Below are 26,760 nucleotides of genomic sequence, written 5' to 3'. Positions count from 1 at the left end.
TAAGACGTCGTTGATTAGGGCCTGAAAAACAGCTGGTGCGTTGGTGAGTCCGAAGGGCATCACCTGGTATTCGTAGTGCCCAGACGGGGTGTTAAAGGCAGTCTTCCACTTGTCTCCCTGTCGGATACGGATGAGGTGGTATGCGTTCCGTAGGTCCAACTTGGTGAAGACGGTGGCGCCTTGGAGCAGGTCGAAAGCTGTGGACATCAGCGGAAGGGGATATCGGTTGCGCACAGTGATCTTATTCAGGCCCCTGTAATCAATACATGGTCGGAGCCCCCCATCCTTCTTGCCGACAAAGAAGAAGCCGGCTCCAGCAGGTGAAGTGGAGGGTCGAATAAACCCAGAGACCAGGGCATCTTTGAGGTATTCCTCCATGGCCTTGCGTTCTGGCTGAGAGAGTGAAAACAGTCTGCCACGAGGAGGGGTAGTCCCAGGGAGCAAGTCGATGGCACAGTCGTAGGCCCGGTGCGGAGGAAGAACGGCGGCCCTGCTCTTGCTAAATACCTCCTTGAGATCCCAGTACTCTGTGGGAACTTGAGATAACTCGGTGAGATCAGGGGGCTCGGCAGGAGACACAGGAGAGCTAGAGAGCAGACAAGAGGCATGGCATGCAGGGCCCCATTCCACAACCTGGCTTGTTACCCAGTCTATGCGAGGGTTGTGGCGAATAAGCCAAGGAAGGCCTAGAATAACTGGGAACTCAGGTGAAGGAATCAGGTGCAGGGATATTTCTTCCTTGTGACCTTGAGACTGGAGGAAGACTGGAGAAGTAACTTGGGTGACTCTTCCATCACCTAACGCTTGGCCATCGAGGGCAGACACAGACAGAGGGACTTCAAGAGGTGCAGTAGGTATATTGATGCTTTGGGCGAAGTGAATATCCATAAAGTTCCCAGCCGCCCCTAAGTCTATCAAAGCTTGACAAGAGTGGACAGACTCACCCCAGGAGATGGAGACCAGGATGTAGATTCCTTGGCCAGGGAGTCCGGGAGAGAGGGTAGGCCCCGTCACAACCCTCCCTCGGCTGGACGGGGCGGTCCTTTTCCCAAGAGTTCGGGACATGATGCTCGGAAGTGACCAGGCTTGCCACAGTAGATGCAGCACTTGTCCCTCCTTCTGCGCTCCCTCTCAGATGCGGAGAGGCGAGTACGACCCACTTGCATGGGTTCTGGACAGTCACTGAAGGAGGTAGACGGTCTCCAGGTAGAGGTAGGGAGGCTGGGGGGGCTCAAGGCTTGGTGGCGTTCTCTCATCCTGTTGTCCAGACGAATAGCATGTGAGATGAGGGTTTCGAGGTCACTTGGGCATCCAATAGAGGCCAGACCGTCCTTGATGGGGTCAGACAGACCATGGTGGAAGGCTGACACCAGGGCAGTCTCGTTCCATCCACTTACTGCTGCGAGTGTTCGGAACGAGATGGCGTAATCTGCGACGCTTCCTCCTTGCCGGATGGACATGAGCTTTCGGGCTGCGTCGGTACTGATGTCTGCCTGATCGAAGACCCGAAGCATCTCTTCAGAAAACAGCTGGAAATCAAAGCACTCAGGTCCCTGTCTTTGCCAGATAGCAGTAGCCCAGGCTCGCGCCTTACCAGCTAATAAGGTGATCACAAAGGCAATCTTGCGGCGATCCGTAGTGTAGGTGGTAGGCTGAAGCTCAAAGGTGAGTTGACACTGGGTAAGGAACTCTCGGCACTCACTGTGCTTGCCGTCATACCTCTGTGGTGCAGGAAGGCTGGGTTCGCGAGGTGAAGAAGGCAGCATTGCAGGAGGCACTGGAGCAGGAGTGGGAGCTGGATCAGGAGCAGGAACTGGATCAGGAGCAGGAGATGCAGGCAGAGATGTCAGCTGTGCCAGGGTTTTCCCAATTTGCTGAAGCAGTTCCTCGTGGCGAGCGAGGGCCTCACGTTGGCTGGTGAGCGTACGTCCATGAGCGTTCATGGTCGCTCCGAAGCATGTCAAAGCTGCCATAATTCCCTGAAGGTTGGCCGGGTAGACAGTTGAAGCAGCCTCTGCTGAGTCGGTCATGACGGAGTCTTTCTGTTAGGGTTTTGCTGGGATTCGAACCTGGTTCGTTGGTGTGATAATCCAGCAAACCCCCACTAGGCCACCAGGGGGATGGCTCAAATGCAGAGGCGTGAGGCGGAAGTAGAAAAAGAATCAAAAGGTTTATTTAAACTATATACACTATATACAGGGCAAAACAAAAGACAAAAAAATACCAAAGAGTATAATCCAAAAGAAAAGCAAAGTGCAAAAATTCAAAAGCTAAGAAGATCAAAAAACACAGTACAAAGGAAACTGGAGATAAACATAACAGCACAAAGACTCCGTGACAAGAGGACTGAACTCAGGGGTATAAATAGACAAACTAATTAAGGACACAGGTGAAGATAATTAGGCAATTAACACAAACACAAAACACAGGAACAGTGGCGGCCTCTAGAGGCCAAAAACAGTCCTAGTCCTAACAGGTGGATTCAGAGGCTATCTTGGGAAAACTGGACAGGAAGTGTGAATACATTCTGGATGGGATGCCAGTCAATCACAGTGAATGATGCATCCATCCATTATCTGTAGCCGCTTATCCTGTTCTACAGGGTCACAGGCAAGCTGGAGTCTATCCCAGCTGACTATGGGCGAGAGGCGGGGTACACCCTGGACAAGTCGCCAGGCCATCGCAGGGCTGATATAGGGACAAACAACCATTCACACTCACATTCACACCTACGGTCAATTTAGAGTCACCAATTAGCCTAACCTGCATGTCTTTGGACTGTGGGGGAAACCGGAGTACCCGGAGGAAACCCAAGCAGACACAGGGAGAACATGCAAACCACACAGAAAGGCCCTCGCCGGCCACTGGGCTCGAACCCAGGACCTTCTTGCTGTGAGGAGACAGTGCTAACCACTACACCACTGTGCCGCCGGTGAACGATGCATACACATTCAAATACTTATCACACCTAAGGAGCAATCTACCTACCGGCATGTTTTTGGACAGTGGGAAGAAACTAGAGAAGTCATACAGGAAACCCACACAGATGCAAGGAGAACATGTGAAACATGAACCCGACAGTAACCTGCATTCAGGATTGAAACAGGGACCCTGGAACCATAAGGCAGCAATGCTGCCTGCTAACCACGACCATATACAGTATATTTTCTATTACTTGCTGAATAATAATAGTTACTGCACATTATACTTTAAGGTAAATAAATAAATAAATCACATGCTGAGATTTTTAAGGCCTTAAAGTTTTTAAAATCTTTGTCATAAGCAACTGAAAAAAAAATCTCATTGTTTTCATCATGGTGTATCCCACCATCCTTCCTTTAAGGTTTAATATTGTCCCTTTAAGATCAGTTTCTAATTAAGGACAGCATCACAATGCATGGAACTAGCATCAAGAAGTTAAAATCAATGAACAAGAAGAATTTAAAACAATTGTGTATAGTTGCACCTGATTTGCAGAGCCATTTAATACAACATAGGTGGTCATAAAATGCTGACTGAGTTGAGTCTCAGCGATGATGTGTGTGCATGCAACCCTACCTGACCACCTGATCAGCAACTAGTTATTCATGTATACAGCATTAAGCACCTGGGACTGTGCTAAAATGACAGGTAGCTCCCCTCTAGATGGTGCTATGAAATGTCACATCTTACACAGACAGCTCAGTGAAGTGAATTTACCACTTAAACCTGTGTTTGTACTCTTCTCCTTTTCTCTGACCTTCTCCACTTTTGAATATTGATGGATAACTCCTGTCCTCAGCATCAGTATCAGCTCCATCAGCTGCTTCTCTGAAAAAGGCAACTGAGAATATTAAAATCTGATCAGTGCAGCAGGGTAAAACACACACACTCCACCTGCTGCAGCTTTCTGGCACTGGGTCAGCAGTAGTGAGGACAGAGGAAGATATGCTGAGTTACAGAAGAAACCACATTATTGGTGTGACTTTAACACTTTACAAGTCGTGTAGTGGTACATACTGGAGTTAGAGGAAACGTTTCTGGAGAAGCATTGGAGAGCATTCTTCTGCATTCTGGGTACTTTTTTATGGAAATCACAAAAATCACAAAATAATTAAGAGTTGTTCCACGAAATTGAGTCGTACATAAGCTGGGGGTTGACGAGGCACATAGCGCCGAGTTGGCTATAAATTATGTATGACGAGATTGAGTGGGATAATTGTTTTATTCTATCCACATTCACTGGATTTTGAAAAACAGAGCATTTTTATTTTTTGTAAATTTGATAAATAAAAACTTTATACCAAACGTCCAACAAAATTATTTCCGCTTAGAATGTAAGCAAACCGGCGAAATGGCAGTAGCAATTTGTGAAAAATGCTATAATAATCTCATTATCTCTAGCCGCTTTATCCTTCTACAGGGTCGCAGGCAAGCTGGAGCCTATCCCAGCTGACTGCGGGCGAAAGGCGGGGTACACCCTGGACAAGTCGCCAGGTCATCACAGGGCTGACACAGAGACACAGACAACCATTCACACTCACATTCACACCTACGGTCAATTTAGAGTCACCAGTTAACCTAACCTGCATGTCTTTGGACTCGGAGCACCCGGAGGAAACCCACGCGGACACGGGGAGAACATGCAAACTCCGCACAGAAAGGCCCTCGCCGGCCACAGGGCTCGAACCCGGACCTTCTTGCTGTAAGGCGACAGTGCTAACCACTACACCACCATGCCGCCCTGCTATAATAATAACAACCCCTGAAAAACAAAGATACGTTCTTACCATCAAATAGTTTCATTCCATATTTTGTTGCTTTCTTTTGTATTTTGGGGGTTTTTCTTCTTCTTCATCATCATCTTCAGGGTTTTATGGCGGTTGGCAAAACAATTTAAAGGTGCATTACTGCCACCGACTGGGCTGGAGCGTGGAACAGGAGAGTTGGGGGGGGGGAATATTCTTTTAGCTATTTCTATTTCTTTTAAATACTTGATAATTTTTGGGGGTTTATTTTCGAGTAGAGTTTTTATTTCATCCTCAGTTGGTTCAGCAACACATTCCGCCATTTTGTTTTTTCTCTACTCATGGTATATAAGCTGATAGCCTAGTAGTAGTCAATCAGAGTGCACGATTGCTCATATCCAGCGAATGTGGATAGTATATGTTATGTGCAGATGCTTTTGATGTTAACCATATTACGGTGAAAAGATATAAGGTAGTGGGCCTCAAAGATTCACTAATGCACTTGTTCTCATGGGGTTTGAACACGTGGCAGTTGAAGAAACCTAGTATAGGGACACTGATATTAAATTCAAAGTGGTTTTCCTCTATTGATCAAATAGCCATTAGCTTGTCAGCTACATGCAGTGGAGTGTGATCTTGTACAAAGAACAAGATAGGCGGATGGCTAATTGTGTCCCGTGGGAATAAAAGATCTGGGACAGAAACATTCTTCTGTGAATGGCATTTGTGTAGCTTGATGAATCAGCAAAAAGGGCACTGACCTATGCTGAGGTGGAGCAATACATGAAAAAAATTTTTTTAAACATTGTCAGCAGTGCATTACCTTTCTCCAGTCATTGTGTAGCTGTTCCATACAAAAAGCAATTCACAAGAGGGTTTACATGCCAGTCCACATGCAACATTTTGGTTAAAACGTGTCTGATCTAAAGTTTCTTTCATGACTTAGCGGTCATAAAACATGATGCCCGTTTGTTTGCGTGAGAGAGAGTTATCTTCCCGCTCAAACGATCAATAAAGTATGGATCTATAATCAACAAGGCCTGAGCAGTGGGTTCCACCGCCTCCTTATGGGGCGGATACCCTACCGATCATCAGCCAATATGCCACAAGACACACACAGGAAGAAATCAATGGCTGTCTAACCTCCTGAGTAGTCCTTCAGTGAGTCTTTCCAGCCTGCTTTAGACAAAATCTGATGAAGGCTCAGCACTGCTGGAAACATTCCTTTTATAAGACTGACTCACTCATGCTAACAAGTCTGCAAAAAGTCAGAATGATGACAAAGAAAAAGGCTTTTGTGGTGTCAGAATGACAAAACAAATAGAATTACAAGAACATGCTGCCCTTTTAGAAAGAATGGGTACATCTCGCAAAAGATTTTTAGATTGTCCATATTGTCCATCGTGGGAAATATTCTTTTAAATATATAACAGAGTGGGTGAGTTTCATTTCTTTAATTGCCCATGCTAGTTTTCTTTCCTTGCTTTTCTTCCTCCCATAACAGCTTCTGTTTCTAAGGTTCTGAGGAAACAAGGAAAGGCTACAAAGTACTAGGAATTGACAGAGAAATAACCACTGTGTGCAGAAAAGTATCTCTGAACACAACTTGCTGTACTCAAAGTTTGATTTGTCGTGCATTATGGGATGCTTTTCCATTCATCATGGTCATAAAAAGTGATTATTTATGTTACTGTAGTTTTCTAGTCAGCTTGAATGAGTTTGACCATTCTCCTCTGACCCCTCTCATCAACAATCAGAGGTGGACAAAGTACCCAACTTCATTATTTAAGTCAAAGTACAGATCCCGCTGGTCAAATGTTACTCCGATACAAGTGAAAGTTGTACAGTCAAATTTTTACTTCAGTTAAAGTACTGAAGTACTTGCTTTTAAAAATACTTCAGTATTAAAAGTAAATTTTGTCAATGCATTGTTGTATTATTGCCACAGTGCTTACAAAGCCTAATGCCATTACCAAAGACAGAAGTGTGAATTCACAAAATGAATGCATGCTGTGCCATCATGGTGGTTTAACATTAAGCTAGTTAGTCAGTGAAACTCCACCTGATATGCTAGCAAATGGTTTTCAAACTCGAAATCATATTGTGTAGCTAATGCTACTAGAAAAGAAACATTTCTACATTCTGTTTATTTGGCAACAGTGTTGGGCAAGTTATTTCAAAACTGTTTTGCGTTATTTATTACTTGTTACTGTCATTTTAAAGTACGACCCCGATTCCAAAAAAGTTGGGACAAAGTACAAATTGTAAATAAAAACGGAATGCAATGATGTGGAAGTTTCAAAATTCCATATTTTATTCAGAATAGAACATAGATGACATATCTAATGTTTAAACTGAGAAAATGTATAATTTAAAGAGAAAAATTGGGTGATTTTAAATTTCATGACAACAACACATCTCAAAAAAGTTGGGACAAGGCCATGTTTACCACTGTGAGACATCCCCTTTTCTCTTTACAACAGTCTGTAAACGTCTGGGGACTGAGGAGACAAGTTGCTCAAGTTTAGGGATAGGAATGTTAACCCATTCTTGTCTAATGTAGGATTCTAGTTGCTCAACTGTCTTAGGTCTTTTTTGTCGTATCTTCCGTTTTATGATGCACCAAATGTTTTCTATAGGTGAAAGATCTGGACTGCAGGCTAGCCAGTTCAGTACCCGGACCCTTCTTCTATGCAGCCATGATGCTGCAATTGATGCAGTATGTGGTTTGGCATTGTCATGTTGGAAAATCCAAGGTCTTCCCTGAAAGAGACGTCATCTGGATGGGAGCATATGTTGCTCTAGAACCTGGATATATCTTTCAGCATTGATGGTGTCTTTCCAGATGTGTAAGCTGCCCATGCCACACGCACTAATGCAACCCCATCCCATCAGAGATGCAGGCTTCTGAACTGAGCGCTGGTAACAACTTGGGGCGTCCTTCTCCTCTTTAGTCCGAATGACACGGCGTCCCTGATTTCCATAAAGAACTTCAAATTTTGATTTGTCTGACCACAGAACAGTTTTCCACTTTGCCACAGTCCATTTTAAATGAGCCTTGGCCCAGAGAAGACGTCTGCGCTTCTGGATCATGTTTAGATACGGCTTCTTCTTTGAACAAGAGAGTTTTAGCTGGCAACGGCGGATGGCACGGTGAATTGTGTTCACAGATAACATTCTCTGGAAATATTCCTGAGCCCATTTTGTGATTTCCAATACAGAAGCATGCCTGTATGTGATGCAGTGCCGTCTAAGGGCCCGAAGATCACGGGCACCCAGTATGTTTTTCCGGCCTTGACCCTTACGCACAGAGATTCTTCCAGATTCTCTGAATCTTTTGATGATATTATGCAATGTAGATGATATGTTCAAACTCTTTGCAATTTTACACTGTCGAACTCCTTTCTGATATTGCTCCACTATTTGTCAGCGCAGAATTAGGGGGATTGGTGATCCTCTTCCCATCTTTACTTCTGAGAGCCGCTGCCACTCCAAGATGCTCTTTTTATACCCAGTCATGTTAATGACCTATTGCCTATTGACCTAATGAGTTGGTCTTCCAGCTGTTCCTCTTTTGTACCTTTAACTTTTCCAGCCTCTTATTGCCCCTGTCCCAACTTTTTTGAGATGTGTTGCTGTCATGAAATTTCAAATGAGCCAATATTTGGCATGAAATTTCAAAATGTCTCACTTTCGACATTTGATATGTTGTCTATGTTCTATTGTGAATACAATATCAGTTTTTGAGATTTGTAAATTATTGCATTCCGTTTTTATTTACAATTTGTACTTTGTCCCAACTTTTTTGGAATCGGGGTTGTAATTAGTTACATTACAATATTACTGTATTTAAAATGTAAGGCATTACACTACTATTGCATTACTTTTAAGTTATTCTCACCAAAATAACTGGAAGTACGGATTTGGCAATCTAAATGTAGCTAGGCTTATGGTTAAAAACACTAGAATATAATAGCCACAGTGATGGCTCATGGCACAATACAAGGAACAATCATCGCAAGAACAGACAAAAGGTGAAAGTCTGGCAAATTGTGATAGAAATACTGTAATTTTAGGCCTATTCATATTAACATTAATTGAACTGTATTGTAAAGATATGACAGGATACAAAATTAGCATTTCTATGCCTTTATTGTTTTCAAGTTTACAGCATTAAGCATAGTTTATGCTTCATAAAAAAAAAAAGATTAGCCCTAAGGGATATGACTCCATTTCAGAAATTTAACAAAAATGAACATATTATGGCAAATCGTAGCCTACAATAAAACTGGCCTGAAAAAAAACCACAAGGCTTTTAAATCACAGCTAGACAATGACTATTAGCTATATGAGGCTACCCAGTCACATTTCGAAAAACAGAATTAAAAATAACAAAATAAAAGTGCTTTTAATGATATTGAAGTGCTTAGGCATATTAGCCCTCGAAGGAAAGGCAGCTCAGTCACTTTAGTCTGACTTCCGACCAGAAAAAAACACTCAGTTATACAGGACAAAAATGTAAACAAATCATCCTCCGCTTGCTTTCTTGCTAACTTCATGTTACTATGACACTTCTGTAAATGTTTAGTTAAATTACTGGTGCTATTTCGGGAAGTGGACAGTTCTTTAGGTTTAGCACACAAAGTGCATTTGACTACGATGTTCTTCACATCCTTATTTTTCACAAACTTAAAGTAATGGGCGTGTGCCCATCTGGAGAATGTGCTATCCGACATTAGATCAGCTGCAGGTTCACTCATCACTCTCTCCTGTCTGACTAGCCTAAAGGAAAAGGAAGTGAAACATTTTGCGCGGACGTTTCACCTCTGCTGATCTCGCGTGATTTTGGCGAATTTGTATGAAGGAAAAAAAGCCCACCACTTCATTCCAGGTTAAAAATGCATTGTAATGCGCGTTACTGACATTTATACCGAGTAAAATATTACCAAATTTTTTTCTGTAATGCCTTACATTACCGCATTACTGCAAAAAGCAATGCATTACAGTAATTCGTTACTTTTGTAACGAGTTACTCCCAACACTGTTTGGCAATATTATGCTAAAACATATTTCTGAAAGGACTTCAGATAAGTTAGCGTTATTCATGTTTGTGTAACTCTGTTTTTACATGCTAACTAACAGTGCCCAAGTTAACTAGCTATGTGTAAACACTAGCTGTGGACAAGGCTATGGCAAATCCATAGAAAGTCATGTGACTAACCAGACTGCATAGCTAGGTTTGTAATGTTATCGCTAGCTATAAAAGCACAGACAACTTCGTTGCAAGCTTTCTCTTGGAATAAAACATTTATACACCTCAATATGCTCCCACAGGTTGGGCAACGAGTGTTTGTAGGCCGTGATGTGGTTCGTTTTCGGCAAACATTTAAAACGAAATGAATCTTTAATCCTTTCAGAAAACTGAAACATGGGTTCCAGGTAAAGCCATGGGTGTGTGCATTCCCCAGAAGAACCGCCTCCTTCCATTCAGCCATCAACTGATTATGTTAAATAATGCTGCTGAGAAACAAGTGAACTTGATTTTATACAGTCTATGGACGTGACATGACCCTAGTGATTGCTGATAGACTGTCTCAGTGTCACCTGAGAAAAAAATCAATCATGTTTTAGAAAAGAAAAGAAAAAACATCCACTTTGAAAGCCACCTCATAGTAACGAGGACCTTGATAGAAATGTAGTGGAGTGAAAAGTATGATATTTGCCTTTCAAATGTAGTGAAGTTAAAGTCATAAGTTTCCAAAAAAATAATAATACTCAAAGTGTACTTAAGTACAGTACTCAAGTAAATGTACTTCATTCCTGTCCACCTCTGTCAACAATGCATTTCCACCTGCAGAGCTGCCGCTTACTGGATGTTCCCCCCCGACACTATTCCATATAAACCCTAGTGACTGTTGTGAATGAAAGATGATGTACAGATGTTCCCAGTAAAGTGGACGGTAAGTGTATATATGTATACACTATATTCTACATAGGGTTATACAGTTCTGTGATCCACATTGCTTCATCCTGAACTGGTCAGTCCCCACAGGATTTGGGTCAGAGATAGTGGAAGAAAGAAAATAACCATAATCACCATCCCAAGGCTGTTTTCAATAAGGCTGTACAATAAACATATGAAAGGTGTAGATATCATTCTGCATTTCAAGGCATTTGTAGCCTGTGCATTTATTAATACTGGTTCTGTTGAGGTACACAAAAGAGGAAAACCTAGTGGGACCAAACCTCTTCTGATACACACAGCAGTGTCCAAGGCACCTTTTGAGCTCAGGTCTGGCCTTGGAAATGACTAGTCCCAGCTCACTGAAGAAAAGAAAAAAAAATCAAACCAGACGCCATACTGTTCATACTTGGAAAAATCAAGTACATCTGCATCTAGCCTGATTTTTTTTTTTTAAACAGTGTGTTGTTGTACCTCTGTCTGTGATCTTTTCCCCATGTGCAATTTTATTCTTGTTGATAACAGCAGTGTTTATAATTGAAGCTAACAATCCTTTGGAACATGTTTCCAGACTGTTCTGGCTACCATTTTTAAACTTATGTATTTACTGATTTGGAGTCTAGTATACAGCTTTGCTACATTCTGTATACAAGTATCGACATGATGTACATAAAAGTGACATGGGTAATACAGTAGTTCTCCCTTCTGATAGAATAGTTAACTTGCTAAACCTGGGTAAATTAGTGAGTGAATAAGTAGCAAATCAGACCCATGAGGTGCTCTGCATCTAAAAAGAGAGCATAATTAGTGAAAACTCGATGCAAAAACAAATGTCAGTTAAGATCAATCACACACAGACCCATCCTGTACTTTCAGTTTTGGTACGTGTGGTCAATGCCCTGTTAAATATGTTACTGAAAATGTTGTAGTTAATATTATAGTTCTATTATAGCTTATCCTGTTCTACAGGGTCGCGGGCAAGCTGGAGCCTATCCCAGCTGACTATGGGTGAGAGGTGGGGTACACCCTGGACAAGTCGCCAGGTTATCGCAGGGCTGACACATGGAGACAAACAACCATTCACACTCACATTCACACCTACGGTCAATTTAGAGCCACCAATTAACCTAACCTGCATGCCTTTGGACTGTGGGGGAAACCGGAGCATCTGGAGGAAACCCACGCGGACACGGGGAGAACATGCAAACTCCACACAGAGAGGCCCTCGCTGGCTGCTGGGCTCAAACCCAGGACCTTCTTGCTGTGAGGTGACAGTGCTAACCACTACACCACCGTGCCGCTATTATAGTTTATTATCTCATCTCATCTCATTATCTCTAGCCGCTTTATCCTTCTACAGGGTCGCAGGCAAGCTGGAGCCTATCCCAGCTGACTACGGGCGAAAGGCGGGGTACACCCTGGACAAGTCGCCAGGTCATCACAGGGCTGACACATAGACACAGACAACCATTCACACTCACATTCACACCTACGGTCAATTTAGAGTCACCAGTTAACCTAACCTGCATGTCTTTGGACTGTGGGGGAAACCGGAGCACCCGGAGGAAACCCACGCGGACACGGGGAGAACATGCAAACTCCGCACAGAAAGGCCCTCGCCGGCCCCGGGGCTCGAACCCAGGACCTTCTTGCTGTGAGGCGACAGCGCTAACCACTACACCACCGTGCCGCCATAGTTTATTATAGTATAAAATAATATAGTTCTGGACAGAAAGTCAACATTGTGATATGTTGTTAAATGTAACGTTAAGTTTTGATAATTTAAGATTGCATTTAGAAATACGTTCAGTATATAAGATTATCCATAATGCTGCTCCTCCACTTTTGAGGAGATTTGTTCTGAGCAAATGAGCATAGCTAGTCAGTCCACTACAAGGGGAGACTGTGGTGTGTCTAACAGAGGCATTGCTTTTGTGCAATCAGCCTTCTCCTTCAAAGCAATTAAAGCATGGAATATGTTCCCAAACGATCTGAAAACCTACAGAGATTTCCAAATTTTCCTTCGTGATGTGAAAAAAATGGATTTTGAGCACTCGGTCCTGTCCACATTAATTTCATTATGATAACTTGCATTTTGTCTTTGTATCATTCTGCACACATGTACATGACATTTTGTCTGTGTGTGTGTGTGTGTGTGTGTGTGTGTGTGTGTGTGTGTGAGTGAGAGAGATGTCGGATTTCAACTGCATCTCATTTGTTATTCATCTGCCCAGGAACTGCAGATGGAAATTAGTAATTAGCTAGTAGCTATATCTGGTATAAAACATCTTTTCCCTTTATGTGATTAATGCATTTTGTACATGGTCCCTGGAAGAAATAATTTAATTAAATAAAAATAAAATAAATATTTGTGATTAAGATAAAAATTAAAGGCACTTTGCTTGCTTGCACAAATACAAAATGCACCAGTTGCCAGTGTATTACAGCGCTAATTATTCATTGCTGTGTAACAAACTATAAAATATGCAAATCATTTTTAAATTACTACACATTTAAATTACTATGCATTTCATTGACTATTTTTTCAGAGCTGCGGAATTTTATATTCTTTCACAGGTGCTCCAATGAGTAAACAGGTATCCCGTGCTCAGTCTCTCAGTACTGCTGCATTCCCACAGTTGGATGGAGGAATGACCCCAGGTATACAGGGCCTCATGTGGCCTTATTACACAGCCAGCTGCTAAAGATAAGGAGGCACTGATCTAAAACCCACTCACGGTAATGATCTCCAAGGGGACCTATGCTTCCATAGCTCCAAGGCTGGGTGGGAGATGATACATCTTGGAGTTTCTAGGCAGAGATGGGTACTCGGGTTAAATGTTGCATGAAGAAATCTAATGCATTCGGACAGTGAAAATAAAGACAACAAATTAATAACCCCGTTTTATTCTGACCTTACGTTTGCAGCTTTGTCTGTCAGTTTTGTGAATGCCATACACAGTAATCTATTCCAGTACTATTAGCAAGCAGCTCAAAGCGGTACCCAAGTGCAACACTGGAAAAATAATAAAGCACAGTGCAGTTTTGTTAGAAGAGATGTTTTCAGAGCACAATTAAAGTCAACAAAATGTGAGGAGGCAAACTGGTATAGCCTATCCTTATAGACATGTAACTAAAATACGTAATTCAAACTAACCAAAACTATACTCAGATTCTGTTTTGAAGGGGTTTTGTTCATCCTCATTCACTAAATAGGGTGAATGCATAAAGGTAAGGATAAGGCAGATAATAAAATGGTAGTTATTATTACTATGTCTTTCTGGCTACACACACACACTACAAGTTGGAACTATTATTGTTATTTCTCTTCCCAGGACAGCGTGGGAAGCATGCAGATGAGTCGTGATAGAAATAGATTACTATATTGAACCCGAATAAAAACGTGACTAATGGAAGGCTGTTTGTTTGAGCACGATATTTCAAGTGAAAGAATGTCCAAAATATCCATATCTATCTATCTATCTATCTATCTATCTATCTATCTATCTATCTATCTATCTATCTATCTATCTATCTATCTATCTATCTATCACAGCATTCTATATTACTTTGATAGTGAAATTCAACCTTGCCATCGCTAAAGAAGTTATCTTAGACCCAGGTTAAGGTGGACTTGAGATCTGATGCACCCTTGCAGTTCAGCGACTTGGTCTTGATTTGTATTTGCAAATCAGTGACTTGAGACTTGACTCAAGACTCTGGTTCCAGATCATAAGGACAGCTTTAAAATAAAATCAAATACTAAACATATGGTAAATATACAGTTAACCCAATGCTTTATAAAAGTAAAAAGTATTTAAACTTTGGGCTAAAAATAATATATTATAAAGTGTGGCCTACATTCCCCTATCCTCGGAATATATTGTGAGTGAAATGTTCAGTGTTTTACAGATTTCGAAAGGAATTGGAATCAATGAAAGCACTTCATCCAACCACTTTATCCATGTGCAAGATGTGACTAAAGCTGAGCTGTACTGACTATTGATGAGCACTGACTGAAAAGAAGACAGGACAGAACTAGAACACAGCCCCTCCTTACCTGTTTCCTTTATGAAAGCTTGCTTGCCAGCTCACATTTACTGGGAAACGTGGCTCCCAGCGGATCCTGGGATGCCAAGGAGGGAGTTGGCAGTGACAATCAGCGCCTACTGATGGCAAATTTGTCTGGTTCTACTCTCTGTGCTATTATTCATGGGTAGGACAGTTTTCTGCCTTCCTCTTGTTCTGTTTCTATGGAGAAAGGATTGTGGCAGAGACATAATGCCAGAGTTTTATTCACTGTTTTCTATTTCCTTGCATTTGTTTCCTCACAGCTGTGTTGCCGTATGCCATTCACATCAGTCTAAAGCCCTAAGCTCATATTAACCACATGAAGTCCAGATCAGACTACAGATTAGAAAAATTATAAAAGATTTCAAAATGGCCTTAATACAGCAAAAGAATGAGGTTGAGAAAATAACTTAATTTTGTCTTTCCATATTATACAATGCTTGCGTCAGGGCAAAGAAACTGCAGCTGTATCAGAGTAATGTAGTGCGAGTTATGCTCCTGAGGCATCTTTTAAATTATGAATCCCGCCCATACTAAGAGAATGTCTTCATGTTAAATTCTATCCATCAATACTTAATAAGCAGCAGGCACATGCAAAAGACAGACTGTATGCTAGAAGAATGCTACTCACTGAGGTTTTTCAGTGTCTTTTCAAGCTAGAGCTCAGTTTATGCAGACACTATGTTTCACTTCTTTAAATATTGATCTATAAATATAAAGTGGAAGAACAGGATGGGTTTGAACCAACGTTGGATCAGTTTTATTGTATAGACAGATCAATGAACACATGCTGGTTTATTAAACACATTTAGCTTAATTTTAACTCTTTACCCCTTAAAGCAGTTGCTACAGCCACCCTTGTATATGTATATACTGTTCACCCTTAGAACATATTTACGAGAAAAAAAAGTCGTCAAATGTCATCATTATGGTGCATACACGCCCACGTCATATGTCGTCATTAAGGGGTAAAGAGTTAAACATTTGATATATTTCCTGTGGTACACGATGCATTGAACAGGTTTGATTATGAAAGCTCAAAGCACTTCCTGCTCATATTTGAGTATAGGGTATGTTTAAGTGTGAGAAGGCAATATGGAGCAGTTTTTCTTTTCCCATTAGAATCTCAGTATTTCTATTTCTGTTTCTTGACCAGTGTCCTTATAACAAAAAAAAAAAGTGACTGTTCCCTCCAACATTGCCTCTATTCCCTTCCCCTGCAGTTCTGTCAGCACCTGTACAGTCCTGAAGAAAAAAAAGAATATGACAACCTATAATCCACTTTACCACAATCAGTCATTACTCTAGCAGGAGTCTCTTGAGCTCCTGTGGGCATGTGACAGGCAAGGCACAGGTGAAGTCCCGGCACACATACGCAGTGGCTTTCCCCTCTTGCTGACTCAATGAGGAGAGGACAGGCAGCTTCTGGTAGAGGAAACCTTCTGTATTACCGTCTGCCAGTATCAGAACCTGGAGAGAGCATAAGAGATGAACAGCACTAAGAAAGGACTTAAGAAATACAGAATTGAGGAGATTTCTGAATTCAGGAGAACTGGGTGGTAATAAACCATGACAAACCACAGCAAGGGAGTGATCACAATGGCAGCTCCATCAAGCTGCATGCGTGCTACTTCAGTGTTTCCTCTACCATTATATTGGGGGGGGGGGTTCCCTCCCCCAAAGGGGGACCCCACCACCACCACACACACACACATTTTAAGGTTTAAAAAACAAAACCCAAACAACAAGAGTGCAGTTCTATTATAAAAATTGCTCTAATTATTGTTCTAAAATAACCATGAGTTGGCCTAGTGGTTAGCATGTCCGCCTCTCGATTGGGAGATCGCGAGTTCTACTCACGGTCGGGTCATACCAAAGACCATCGTAAAAATGGTACTTACTGCTGTCTGGCAAGGCACGCTGCAATACAGATGCGAGTGGGGAGTCAAATTCTCATGGTTACCAGAGGACTAGCCCCCACTGTAACCCTAGCTATGTAACAGGCGAGAGGCCGAGGGCTACAGAAACGGGGATCGGTGCCGCCCTATGCGCCACATGGCGTGGGAAGGACTTTGATTTTAATTGTTCTAAAATAAATGTGAAGACTTAAATAGGACTCCTTTAACTGTTTGTTCAGGTCCAAATGCTCTGTAATAGGAGCCACAGGAAGGTGTCCTGCAGGTGACCATCCTCATCCAGCAACCCCCCCAACCAGTAAACTTCGGGGAAACACCGTACTTGATGTTGAAAATATCAGAATTACTGACCCACTCACACTATGCGATTTCAATTACTTGTGATCACTGGTTTCGTAGACGTATGGGTGTGCACAATACACAAGCGCTCACACACTATACTGTGTCGCAGCCGAGTGCGCTGAATGCCCACATCCCACTTTCTCAGAAGAATAAATGTGATAGCTGTCATGTGACATAAGAGAAATAAGAGAAAAATGTGGAGGAAGGATTGGCAGGGGAGATGCGGGCAGTGTGGATTGTCTGTCCTGCAAAGAGAACCAATGATACTAAAAATATACCAAATAGAATAACATATACTGTGCATCGCCAGGAATCGTATTGTTTGAATTTATTTCTGCTGTTCCTAGAAACAACCGTAGAAACAATATTATCGTGCTTACAGTTTGCCCTCACCCTTCCATACAAATAGATGGAATATACAACCAGATTCAGGAATGTGTTGCACGAGAGCAGAAGAATATGATTTCTTGTCAGACTCTGTCACTGGCAGTTGCTCAGCACTGTTCTTGCTGCTAATTGCAGAAGGTTTCACACTATGGCGTTCTTCACGGAGAAAATCAAACGTGCTTGAAAATAATGGCACCCTGGCAAGCATACAATGAGTAATCAACTAGCTGGGGGATACAAGCTAGACTGGTAGTCAACAAAAACAAGTCAAAAACTGGGAAATCGTGGCAAAAATAGTGCCGTGTGCACTATGCTTTAGTGGATCATCGATACTCCTTCCTGGCATCTAGGTAGTGCCAAATGAACTTTGAAGACACTACCACAGAGATGACCCTGACCTGTCTTTATCAATCCCTGCATCTAAGAAAAATATATTAATTTTAACTAGACAACATACAGTCACTCAGTAATAATGTGGCATTTGTGGCAATGTTCTACTCAATAAAACAATATAAAATCCAATCATTCATAATTCAGTTTTATTGAATCTCAAAGTCTGTGGCTTCACTTCCCACCATTTTTATTGAGAGAGAAAAGCCTGAAATAACTCAATCAAGGATGAATCCAGTCAGGGGGCTGGCTGACAGTCAATGCTTTGCTGCAGGTCCAGTTAGCACAGCAGCAGGGATGGCCAGTGGGGAAGTCACACTGAGTTTTCACTCCTATAACAGAAGGGAAAACTTATTGGCATTCACCTTCCACCCAATACAAAAGCAGCAGGAGAGAAACAAGCATACTTAGGCACAGAGAGGAAGTTGGAGCTACCTAGGAACGAACACTGACTGGAGGGAAATCTACTTTCTTTCAGTAAATACCCACTCATGGAAACATATGGCAGAATATGACAGGGGTTACTTGAGACAAAACCCTGGGAGTTGAAGTACCTAGTCAGGCATAAAGCAGCAAATCCATTTGCTTTCTGTTCAACTCTCTTGGCCAAGAAAAGAAATTCCATATTGTGATCTTTTGACAGTCATGGTTACAACTCACCCTTGTAAAAGCTGTTTTTTCAGTCACCCAGGCAACAAAGCTTGTGCCTACTGTTAAGGATTCTCACTTTATTGCAACTTCGAGGCCATGGAGAATTCTATAACATGGCCTCCTCAGTAGCAGCCTGGAGCAGCTTCCTGTCAGACGTGTGGGACACAGGTTATCAGGAGCCAGCTTCAGAGTGTAATGATACTCCATCAAGGCAGCACGCCCCCCCCCCCCCCCCCCAAAAAAAAAAAAAAAAAAAAAAACCTTGCAGACCAAACACAGAATGTGTGGAGACACTTTAGAGGTACAGAAGAGGACCTTTTCCCTCAGATCTCAGCGATCTACATAACTTTGCATAGATGGTCAAACATTGTGTCTCACACAAACCCTTGTTTAAATATATACTGGGTGTATGAACCTCTGTCAGTGATTCACCACATTATAATAAAGAAGTTACAGGAAGAACTTGAGTCAGAATAAACAATTCTGTAATCCCCTAAATGTGAACACTTCCAAACAATATCATTCAGTTTGCTCAAAATCTCAGTTCTCTTATCAACCAGAAGACCACCAACCAAATGCAATAATAATCATCAATTTAATTGTCTAATGACTCATTCGGTTTTCCATTACTGATAGAAAACTGGAACCTACCCCATTCCTACACCTCACTCCTGTCTAACTGCTCGCCAATGCTTATCTTATAAAGTGATTCCCATCTCCAAGCTGTCAGGATCTCCACACACAACACCTAGTAGTGTCCCGCAACTCCCTTGGGTTGTCTAACCCAAGATTTCCATCACTACAATCACACTGCGATATCCATCTTCCAGTCTGTCAGCTCATTCTCCTGCACGCACGCACGCACACGCGCGCACACACACACACACACACACACACACGATTAGTCTGGGCAATTTCATCAGGTTTGTCTCCTAGCAGACTAGAACTGCTTTAGAGAGCTTGAAGCTGTCAGCACACACAGGTGGAGCACATGGCCATTACTCATTTCATTATCTGCTGTTAGTTTATTTCTGAGTGCAGGAGGCATGGAGGATGTCGACCTCTTTCCACCATCTCCATTAACCTCTCCAGAGATAGAAGACTAAATGTGTGATCATGTAGGGTAACCTTAACAAAAGGTGCAAATACTGTAGCTGCATGGATTGCATTATATATACAGTGGTGCTTGAAAATTTGTGAACCCTTTAGAATTTTCTATATTTCTGCAAAATATGACCTAAAACATCATGAGATTTTCACACAAGTCCTAAAAGTAGATAAAGAGAACCCAGTTAAACAAATGAGACAAAAATATTATACTTGGCCATTTATTTACTGAGGAAAATGATCCAATATTACATATCTGTGAGTGGCAAAAGTATGTGAACCTTTGCTTTCAGTGTCTGGTGTGACCACCTTGTGCAGCAATAACTGCAACTAAACTTTTCCGGTAACTGTTGATCAGTCCTGCACACCGGCTTGGAGGAATTTTAGCCCATTCCTCTGTACAGAACAGCTTCAACTCTGGGATGTTGGTGGGTTTCCTCACATGAACTGCTCGCTTCAGGTCCTTCCACAACATTTTGATTGGATTAAGGTCAGGACTTTGACTTGGCCATTCCAAAACATTAACTTTATTCTTCTTTAACCATTCTTTGGTAGAACGACTTGTGTGCTTAGGGTCATTGTCTTGCTGCAGGACCCACCTTCTCTTGAGATTCAGTTCATGGACAGATGTCGTGACATTTTCCTTTAGAATTCATTGTCTTGCTGCAGGATTGAATTTCCTTTAGAATTCATTGTCTTGCTGCAGGACCCACCTTCTCTTGAGATTCAGTTCATGGACAGATGTCGTGACATTTTCCTTTAGAATTCGCTGGTATAATTCAGAATTCATTGTTCCATCAATGATGGAAAGCCATCCTGGCCCAGATGCAGCAAAACAGGCCCAAACCATAATACTACCACCACCATGTTTCACAGATGGGATAAGGTTCTTATGCTGGAATGCAGTGTTTTCCTTTCTCCAAACATAACGCTTCTCATTTAAACCAAAAAGTTCTATTTTGGTCTCCTCCATCCACAAAACATGTTTCCAATAGTCTTCTGGCTTGTCCACATGATCTTTAGCAAACTGCAGACGAGCAGCAATGTTCTTTTTGGAGAGCAGTGGCTTTCTCCTTGCAACCCTGCCATGCACACCATTGTTGTTCAGTGTTCTCCTGATGGTGACCTCATGAACATTAACATTAGCCCATGTGAGAGAGGCCTTCAGTTGCTTAGAAGTTACCCTGGGGTCCTTTGTGACCTCGCCGACTATTACATGCCATGCTCTTGAAGTGATCATTGTTGGTCGACCAACAACCATGCCATGGGCAACGTCACTGAAATTATATTTAATCCCCATCAGGTATTTACTCGGGGTAAAAGAAAATGAACTATTTAAGCAGAGTTTTGTATCTTTTTCTTTTATGCCTGACATGCAAGACACTTTTGCTGAACCTTGTTCATCCCAGACAGTCCACATGAAGTTGAAAACAAATCAACACAAAACACAAAGGCTGTTTAAAGGGTTCTTTAGATATTTAAAGGGGCCTGGCATCATAAAAGAGTCTTCTTTGAGACCCTTGACAGATCTACACTAGCACACAACATATCAGAACATATATCAGACAGGGCCCTCAATGACCTGGCTACTTTTCGATGTTTACAACCACTTTGTCTCTTTACTACTCAACTCTCTACAGGGTTTCTTCTTAATTGCTGGCTAGATTTCATACTGCAGCAAAGCAGCCTTTTCCTTTGAGTAGGACTACTTGAGGGAACACTCTGCTGGAGATAATGAATGCTTTTTCACAAATCCAGGGTTAAAGCTCAACTGGTTGATGCTTTTTCTCCCTGAGGTGACCTTTCACAATCAAAGTGGTAGGTCTACAACTCCGTTGTTTTATAGAAAATAAAATGACTAACAGGATCATATACCACAACACTGCTGTTATCCTGCATCTGCATGGTCAGAAGGCATTGATTAATTTTCTGTAACAGCAGTTCTGACAGTCGTGACAGCTTGAATTCAAACGCTAAGTTTATATTAATGCACATGTTTAAATACATTATTGCTTTTTATAGTAACTTATTCACAGGAACTTGAATGGCAGACGATTTACACAATCTAAAAATATTAAGTAAGGGATAAATGTACAGTGAGCCGGTCATGAATTTACATGGCTACTTACTAAAGAAATCAATTATTTGATTTCAATAATTTATAATATCAATAATTGGACATAAAATATTGATATGATTATTTTACTGATTTAAAAATGATTATTGCGTCTGCTAACAGTGTGGTCCATAGCAATGGTCTGTTATACAGAAATAACAAGCCATAGATTGCTATAATTGACCAATCAGAATCAAGTATTCAACAAAGCCATGTAATTAATAATAATAATAATAATAATAATAGTAATTATTATTATTATTATTAACATCATCATCATGGCTTGACTTCACGAACGAAGATTCTAAGAAGGACGTCCACGTCCGCGCTGACTACAAGCCCTCTCATGGCTGATGAGGTCAATCAGGGACAAGCAAGTCCTGGTGCAGTGGCGGCAGTTGAAGGAGTGGTCAGAGTTTGGGTTTGAGATGGCAGCAGCAGCAGCGCGTTTTTTTCTCTCCTGGCACTTTTCTTCCAAGGCTCCTCGTCGGGTGCGTTCAAACAGGTTAATGGCTTTGTTAACGGAATGATGCCATCCATCACGCTCGGCAGCCATGCAAGACCACTGTTTGGGATTAATGTGACAGGACTTGAGAGACTTCTTGAGGCTGTCCTTGTATCTCTTCTTTGGAGCGCCTCGGTCTCGGTGACCAGACGAAAGTTCTCCAAACATGACGATCTTGGGGAGGCAATGGTCCTCCATTCTAGAAACATGACCGGCCCAACGGAGCTGGGACTTCAGCAGCATGGCTTCGATACTTAGGATCTCGGCTTGTTCAAGGACCTCAGTGTTGGTTATGAAGTCGCTCCAGTGGATGTTGAAGATGGTACGGAGACAGCGCTGATGGAAACGGTCAAGGATTCGGAGGTGGCAGTGATAAGTGACCCAGGTCTTGGAGCTGTAGAGAAGGGTGGTGAGGAACACAGCACGGTATACATTGATCTTAGTTTTGCTTTTCAGGTTCTTATTATTCCAGACTCGTTTATAGAGTCTGCCAAAAGAACTATTGGCCTTTGCGAGTCTGTTGTCGATTTCCTTATCAATCCTGGCGTCAGAAGATATGATACATCCGAAGTAGGTGAACTGCTGTACTGGTTTCAGTTCAGTGTCACCAATGAAGATGTGAGGTGGGTGGTATACTTTAAGGGGGGCAGGCTTATAGAGAACCTCGGTCTTCTTCAGACTGACTTCAAGGCCAAAGAGCTGAGCAGCTTCTGCAAAGCAGGTGGTGATGTGTTGGAGAGCTTGTTCCATGTGGGCGACAAGGGCGGCATCATCTGCAAAGAGTAGGTCGCGGACAAGTCTTTCATGGATCTTTGTATGGGACTGAAGCCGCCGAAGATTGAACAGGCTGCCGTCCAGTCGATACCTTATTGTGGCAGTGGGGGCGTGGTCAAGCGTCGGTCTGTGACCGGAGGGCGGAGTCAGGGAAGGTAAGTGGCAGAATCACTGCACCTGATGTTAATTAATGTGTTTGTGTGTCTTCCCCAGTGACCGCGCCCTATTTAAGGAGAGAGATCGAGAGCAGAGGGAACTCTCTCCCCAACCAGATGACTGATGTGTGTGCATGTGTCTGAGTGTCTGGGAGATTGTACGCTGAAAAGTGTCACAAATAAAAAGAGTTTTGTGAACCCAGTTCTGGCCTGCCGTCCTTCTGTGCTCCACCCACCTATACGAACTGTCACAGTGGTGCTGAAACCCGGGAACGAGCACAGAAGAGAACAGCCCCATGGAGTCCTCCCCCTTCACAGACCTGATCCACGCCCTCCAAAAGGAGCAAGAACAACGGTTCAAGGCCCTGGTGCTGGCGCAACAGGAAGATCGTCGGGGGTTCTGGCACCTCCTCGTGTCGGCAGGGTCCACCAACTCCACCGCCGCGGGCCCTTCCCCCCTCACCCTCACGAAGATGGGCCCACAGGACGACCCTGAGGCCTTCCTCACGCTCTTTGAGCAGGTAGCAGAGACCTCGGGGTGGCCAGTGGAACAGCGCGCGGCGTGCCTCCTCCCCCTGCTAACGGGAGAGGTGCAGCTGGCCACGCTACAGCTCCCCGCTGACTGCCGGCTGGCCTACGCGGACCTTCACCGGACCATCCTCCAGCATGTGGGGCGCACCCCCGAGCAACAACGTCAGCGCTTCCACGCTTTGCGCTTGGAGGAAGTCGGCCGGCCGTTCGCGTTTGGCCAGCAACTCCGGGACGCCTGCTGGCAGTGGTTGAGGGCCGACAACCGCGACGCTGAGGGACTCATCGTACAGGTGGTACTGGAGCAGTTCATCACGCGTTTACCAGCAGGAACCGCAGAGTGGGTCCAGTGCCACCGCCCGGCGTCGCTGGATCAGGCAATCGAGCTGGCGGAGGACCATTTGGCGGCTGTCCCGATGGCAGGACGACAGACAACCTCTTCTCTCCTCTCCTCCTGTGTCTCCTTCTCGCCCCATTCCCCCACTGCGGAGGCGGGGGCCGGCGCCACCCCAGCCGGCCCGCCGCACCTGCGGTGCCCTCCCGTTTCTCCCTTCTGTGTCTGTCTCTCCTCCCCCTCAGGTGAGTGAGCCCCAGAGCACTAGTGCAGAGAGGAAGCCCAGGCCGGTTTGCTGGCGCTGCGGGGAGCCGGGCCACCTCCAACAGCAGTGCTCGGTAATGGAGGTGGGCGTGGTGGTTCGGATCCCCGACGATCCAGGAGCTGCCCTCGATCGGGCCGGAGCGTATCGCATACCGGTGAGTGTCCAAGGGGATACATATCAGGCGTTGGTGGATTCTGGTTGTAATCAGACCTCAATCCACCAAAGCCTGGTGCAAGACAAGGCATTGGGGGGAGGTCCCGGTGTCGCGTTGGCGGGAGCAGCTGTCACAAGAGCCATCTACGTCATCTCTGCGTCAGAGTGAGGAGCCGCCAGCTCCTCCTCTCTCTATTGGGGAATCCCTCGCGGATTTTCCATTAGAGCAGTCGCGAGACGAGACTCTGTGGCATGCGTTTGACCAAGTGAGAGTAATCTATGGTCAAACGCTCCAGCCAAACGCCACCCCGTCCTTCCCCTACTTTGTGATTATGAAGGATAGATTATACAGAGTGACGCAGGATACTCAGACTAAAGAGCGAGTCACGCAGCTTTTGATTCCGAAGAGCCACCGAGAATTGGTATTCCAGGTGGCTCACTTTAATCCCATGGCTGGACACTTAGGGCAGGATAAAACACTAGCCCAAATAATGGCCCGGTTCTATTGGCCAGGGATTCGTGGCGATGTCCATAGGTGGTGTACGGCGTGCCGCGAATGCCAGTTAGTAAATCCAACGGCCATTCCAAAAGCGCCTTTGCGCCCTCTCCCATTAATCGAGACCCCATTCGAAAGAATTGGGATGGATCTGATCGGGCCATTAGATCGGTCAACACGAGGGTACCGCTTTATATTAGTTCTGGTGGACTATGCAATGTGATACCTGGAAGCAGTGCCTCTTCGCAATATCTCAGCATACAGTATTGCGGAGGCGCTCTTCCGCGTCATCTCCCGAGTTGGAATCCCGAAAGAGATTCTGACTGACCAAGGCACCTTGTTTATATGTCACGTACACTGAACGAACTGTATGGGTTGTTGGGTATTAAGCCGATCCGCACCAGCTTGCATCACCCACAAACGGACGGTTTAGTTGAACGGTTCAATCACACCCTCAAGAATATAATTAAAAAATTCATAAGTGAGGACGCACATAATTGGGATAAATGGCTCGAACCCTTGCTATTTGCAGTGTGAGAGGTCCCCCAAGCCTCCATGGGGTTCTCCCCGTTTGAATTGTTATATGGGTGTAAGCCGCGCGGCATTCTAGATGTGCTGTGGGAAAATTGGGAGGAGGGACCTTCAAGTAAAAATGAAATCCAATACGTTATTGACCTGCGCGCAAAACTCCACACACACACACCTAACTCAGGAGAATTTGTGGCAGGCCCAAGAACGACAAACCCACCTGTATGACAAGGGTACGCGTCTTAGGGAGTTTGCACCGGGTGATAAAGTACTCGTACTGTTGCCCACATCGAGCTCCAAATTGGTCGCCAAGTGGCAAGGACCCTTTGAGGTCACACGGCGAGTCGGGGATGTTGACTATGAGGTGAGGCGAATGGATAGGGGTGGGGCGCTACAGATTTACCACCTCAACCTGCTCAAACTCTGGAACAAGGAGGTCCCCGTGGCGTTGGTGTCGGTGGTTCCGGAGAAGGCGGAGCTGGGGCCGGAGGTTCAAAAGGGAACATTGGCATCACATACCTCTCCGGTCCCCTGTGGAGACCACCTCTCCCCGACCCAACTCGCGGAGGTTGCCCAGTTGCAGACCGAGTTTTCGGACGTGTTCTCGCCCCTGCCCGGCCGCACCAACCTCATAGAGCACCACATTGAGATGCCCCTGGGGGTGGTAGTGCATAGTCGCCCTTACAGGTTACCCAAGCACAAAAAAAAAGTGGTTCGGGAAGAACTCGAGGCCATGCTTGAAATGGGCATCATCAAGGAGTCCCACAGTGACTGGAGCAGCCCGGTGGTCTTGGTACCCAAGGCCGATGGGTCGGTTCGGTTCTGTGTAGACTATAGAAAAGTCAACGCGGTGTCTAAATTCGATGCGTACTCAATGCCTCGTATTGATGAGTTGCTTGATCGACTAGGCACGGCTCGCTTTTACTCGACACTGGATTTAACAAAGGGTTATTGGCAGATCCCCTTGACTCCATTATCCCGAGAAAAAAACGGCCTTTTCCACACCGTTCGGCTTACACCAATTTGTCACACTTCCTTTTGGGCTGTTTGGGGTGCCCGCTACGTTTCAGCGGCTGATGGATAGGGTCCTCCGCCCCATGCCACCTATGTGGCCGCCTACCTCGACGACATCATTATCTATAGTAATGACTGGCCGAGGCACCTCCAACATCTGAGGGCTGTCCTTAGGTTGCTGAGGCGAGCAGGTCTCACAGCCAACCCGAAGAAGTGTGCGATTGGGCGGGTGGAAGTACAGTATCTGGGCTTCCACTTGGGCAACGGGCAGGTGCATCCCCAAATTAACAAGACCGCAGCAATTGCGGCCTGCCCGAGGCCCAAGACCAAAAAGGGGGT

The 26,760-nt window shown here is 44.1% G+C and overlaps 1 protein-coding gene across 1 annotated transcript in view; it reads right to left on the bottom strand.

Annotated features, from left to right (window-relative positions):
* Positions 1 to 15,493: 15,493 nt before the first annotated feature.
* Positions 15,494 to 26,760, bottom strand: part of spata20 (spermatogenesis associated 20) — a 102,857-nt gene continuing 91,590 nt past the window's right edge. The window contains exon 17 of the mRNA XM_060939887.1: positions 15,494 to 16,230. Coding sequence (XP_060795870.1) covers positions 16,060 to 16,230 — 171 coding nt within the window. The 3' untranslated portion in view covers positions 15,494 to 16,059. The remainder of the gene's footprint in view (positions 16,231 to 26,760) is intronic.

The sequence above is a fragment of the Neoarius graeffei genome, chromosome 14, assembly GCF_027579695.1.
Source record: "Neoarius graeffei isolate fNeoGra1 chromosome 14, fNeoGra1.pri, whole genome shotgun sequence".
In the NCBI taxonomy this organism is placed as follows: domain Eukaryota; kingdom Metazoa; phylum Chordata; class Actinopteri; order Siluriformes; family Ariidae; genus Neoarius; species Neoarius graeffei.
This window is presented reverse-complemented; position numbering and strand designations above follow the sequence as displayed.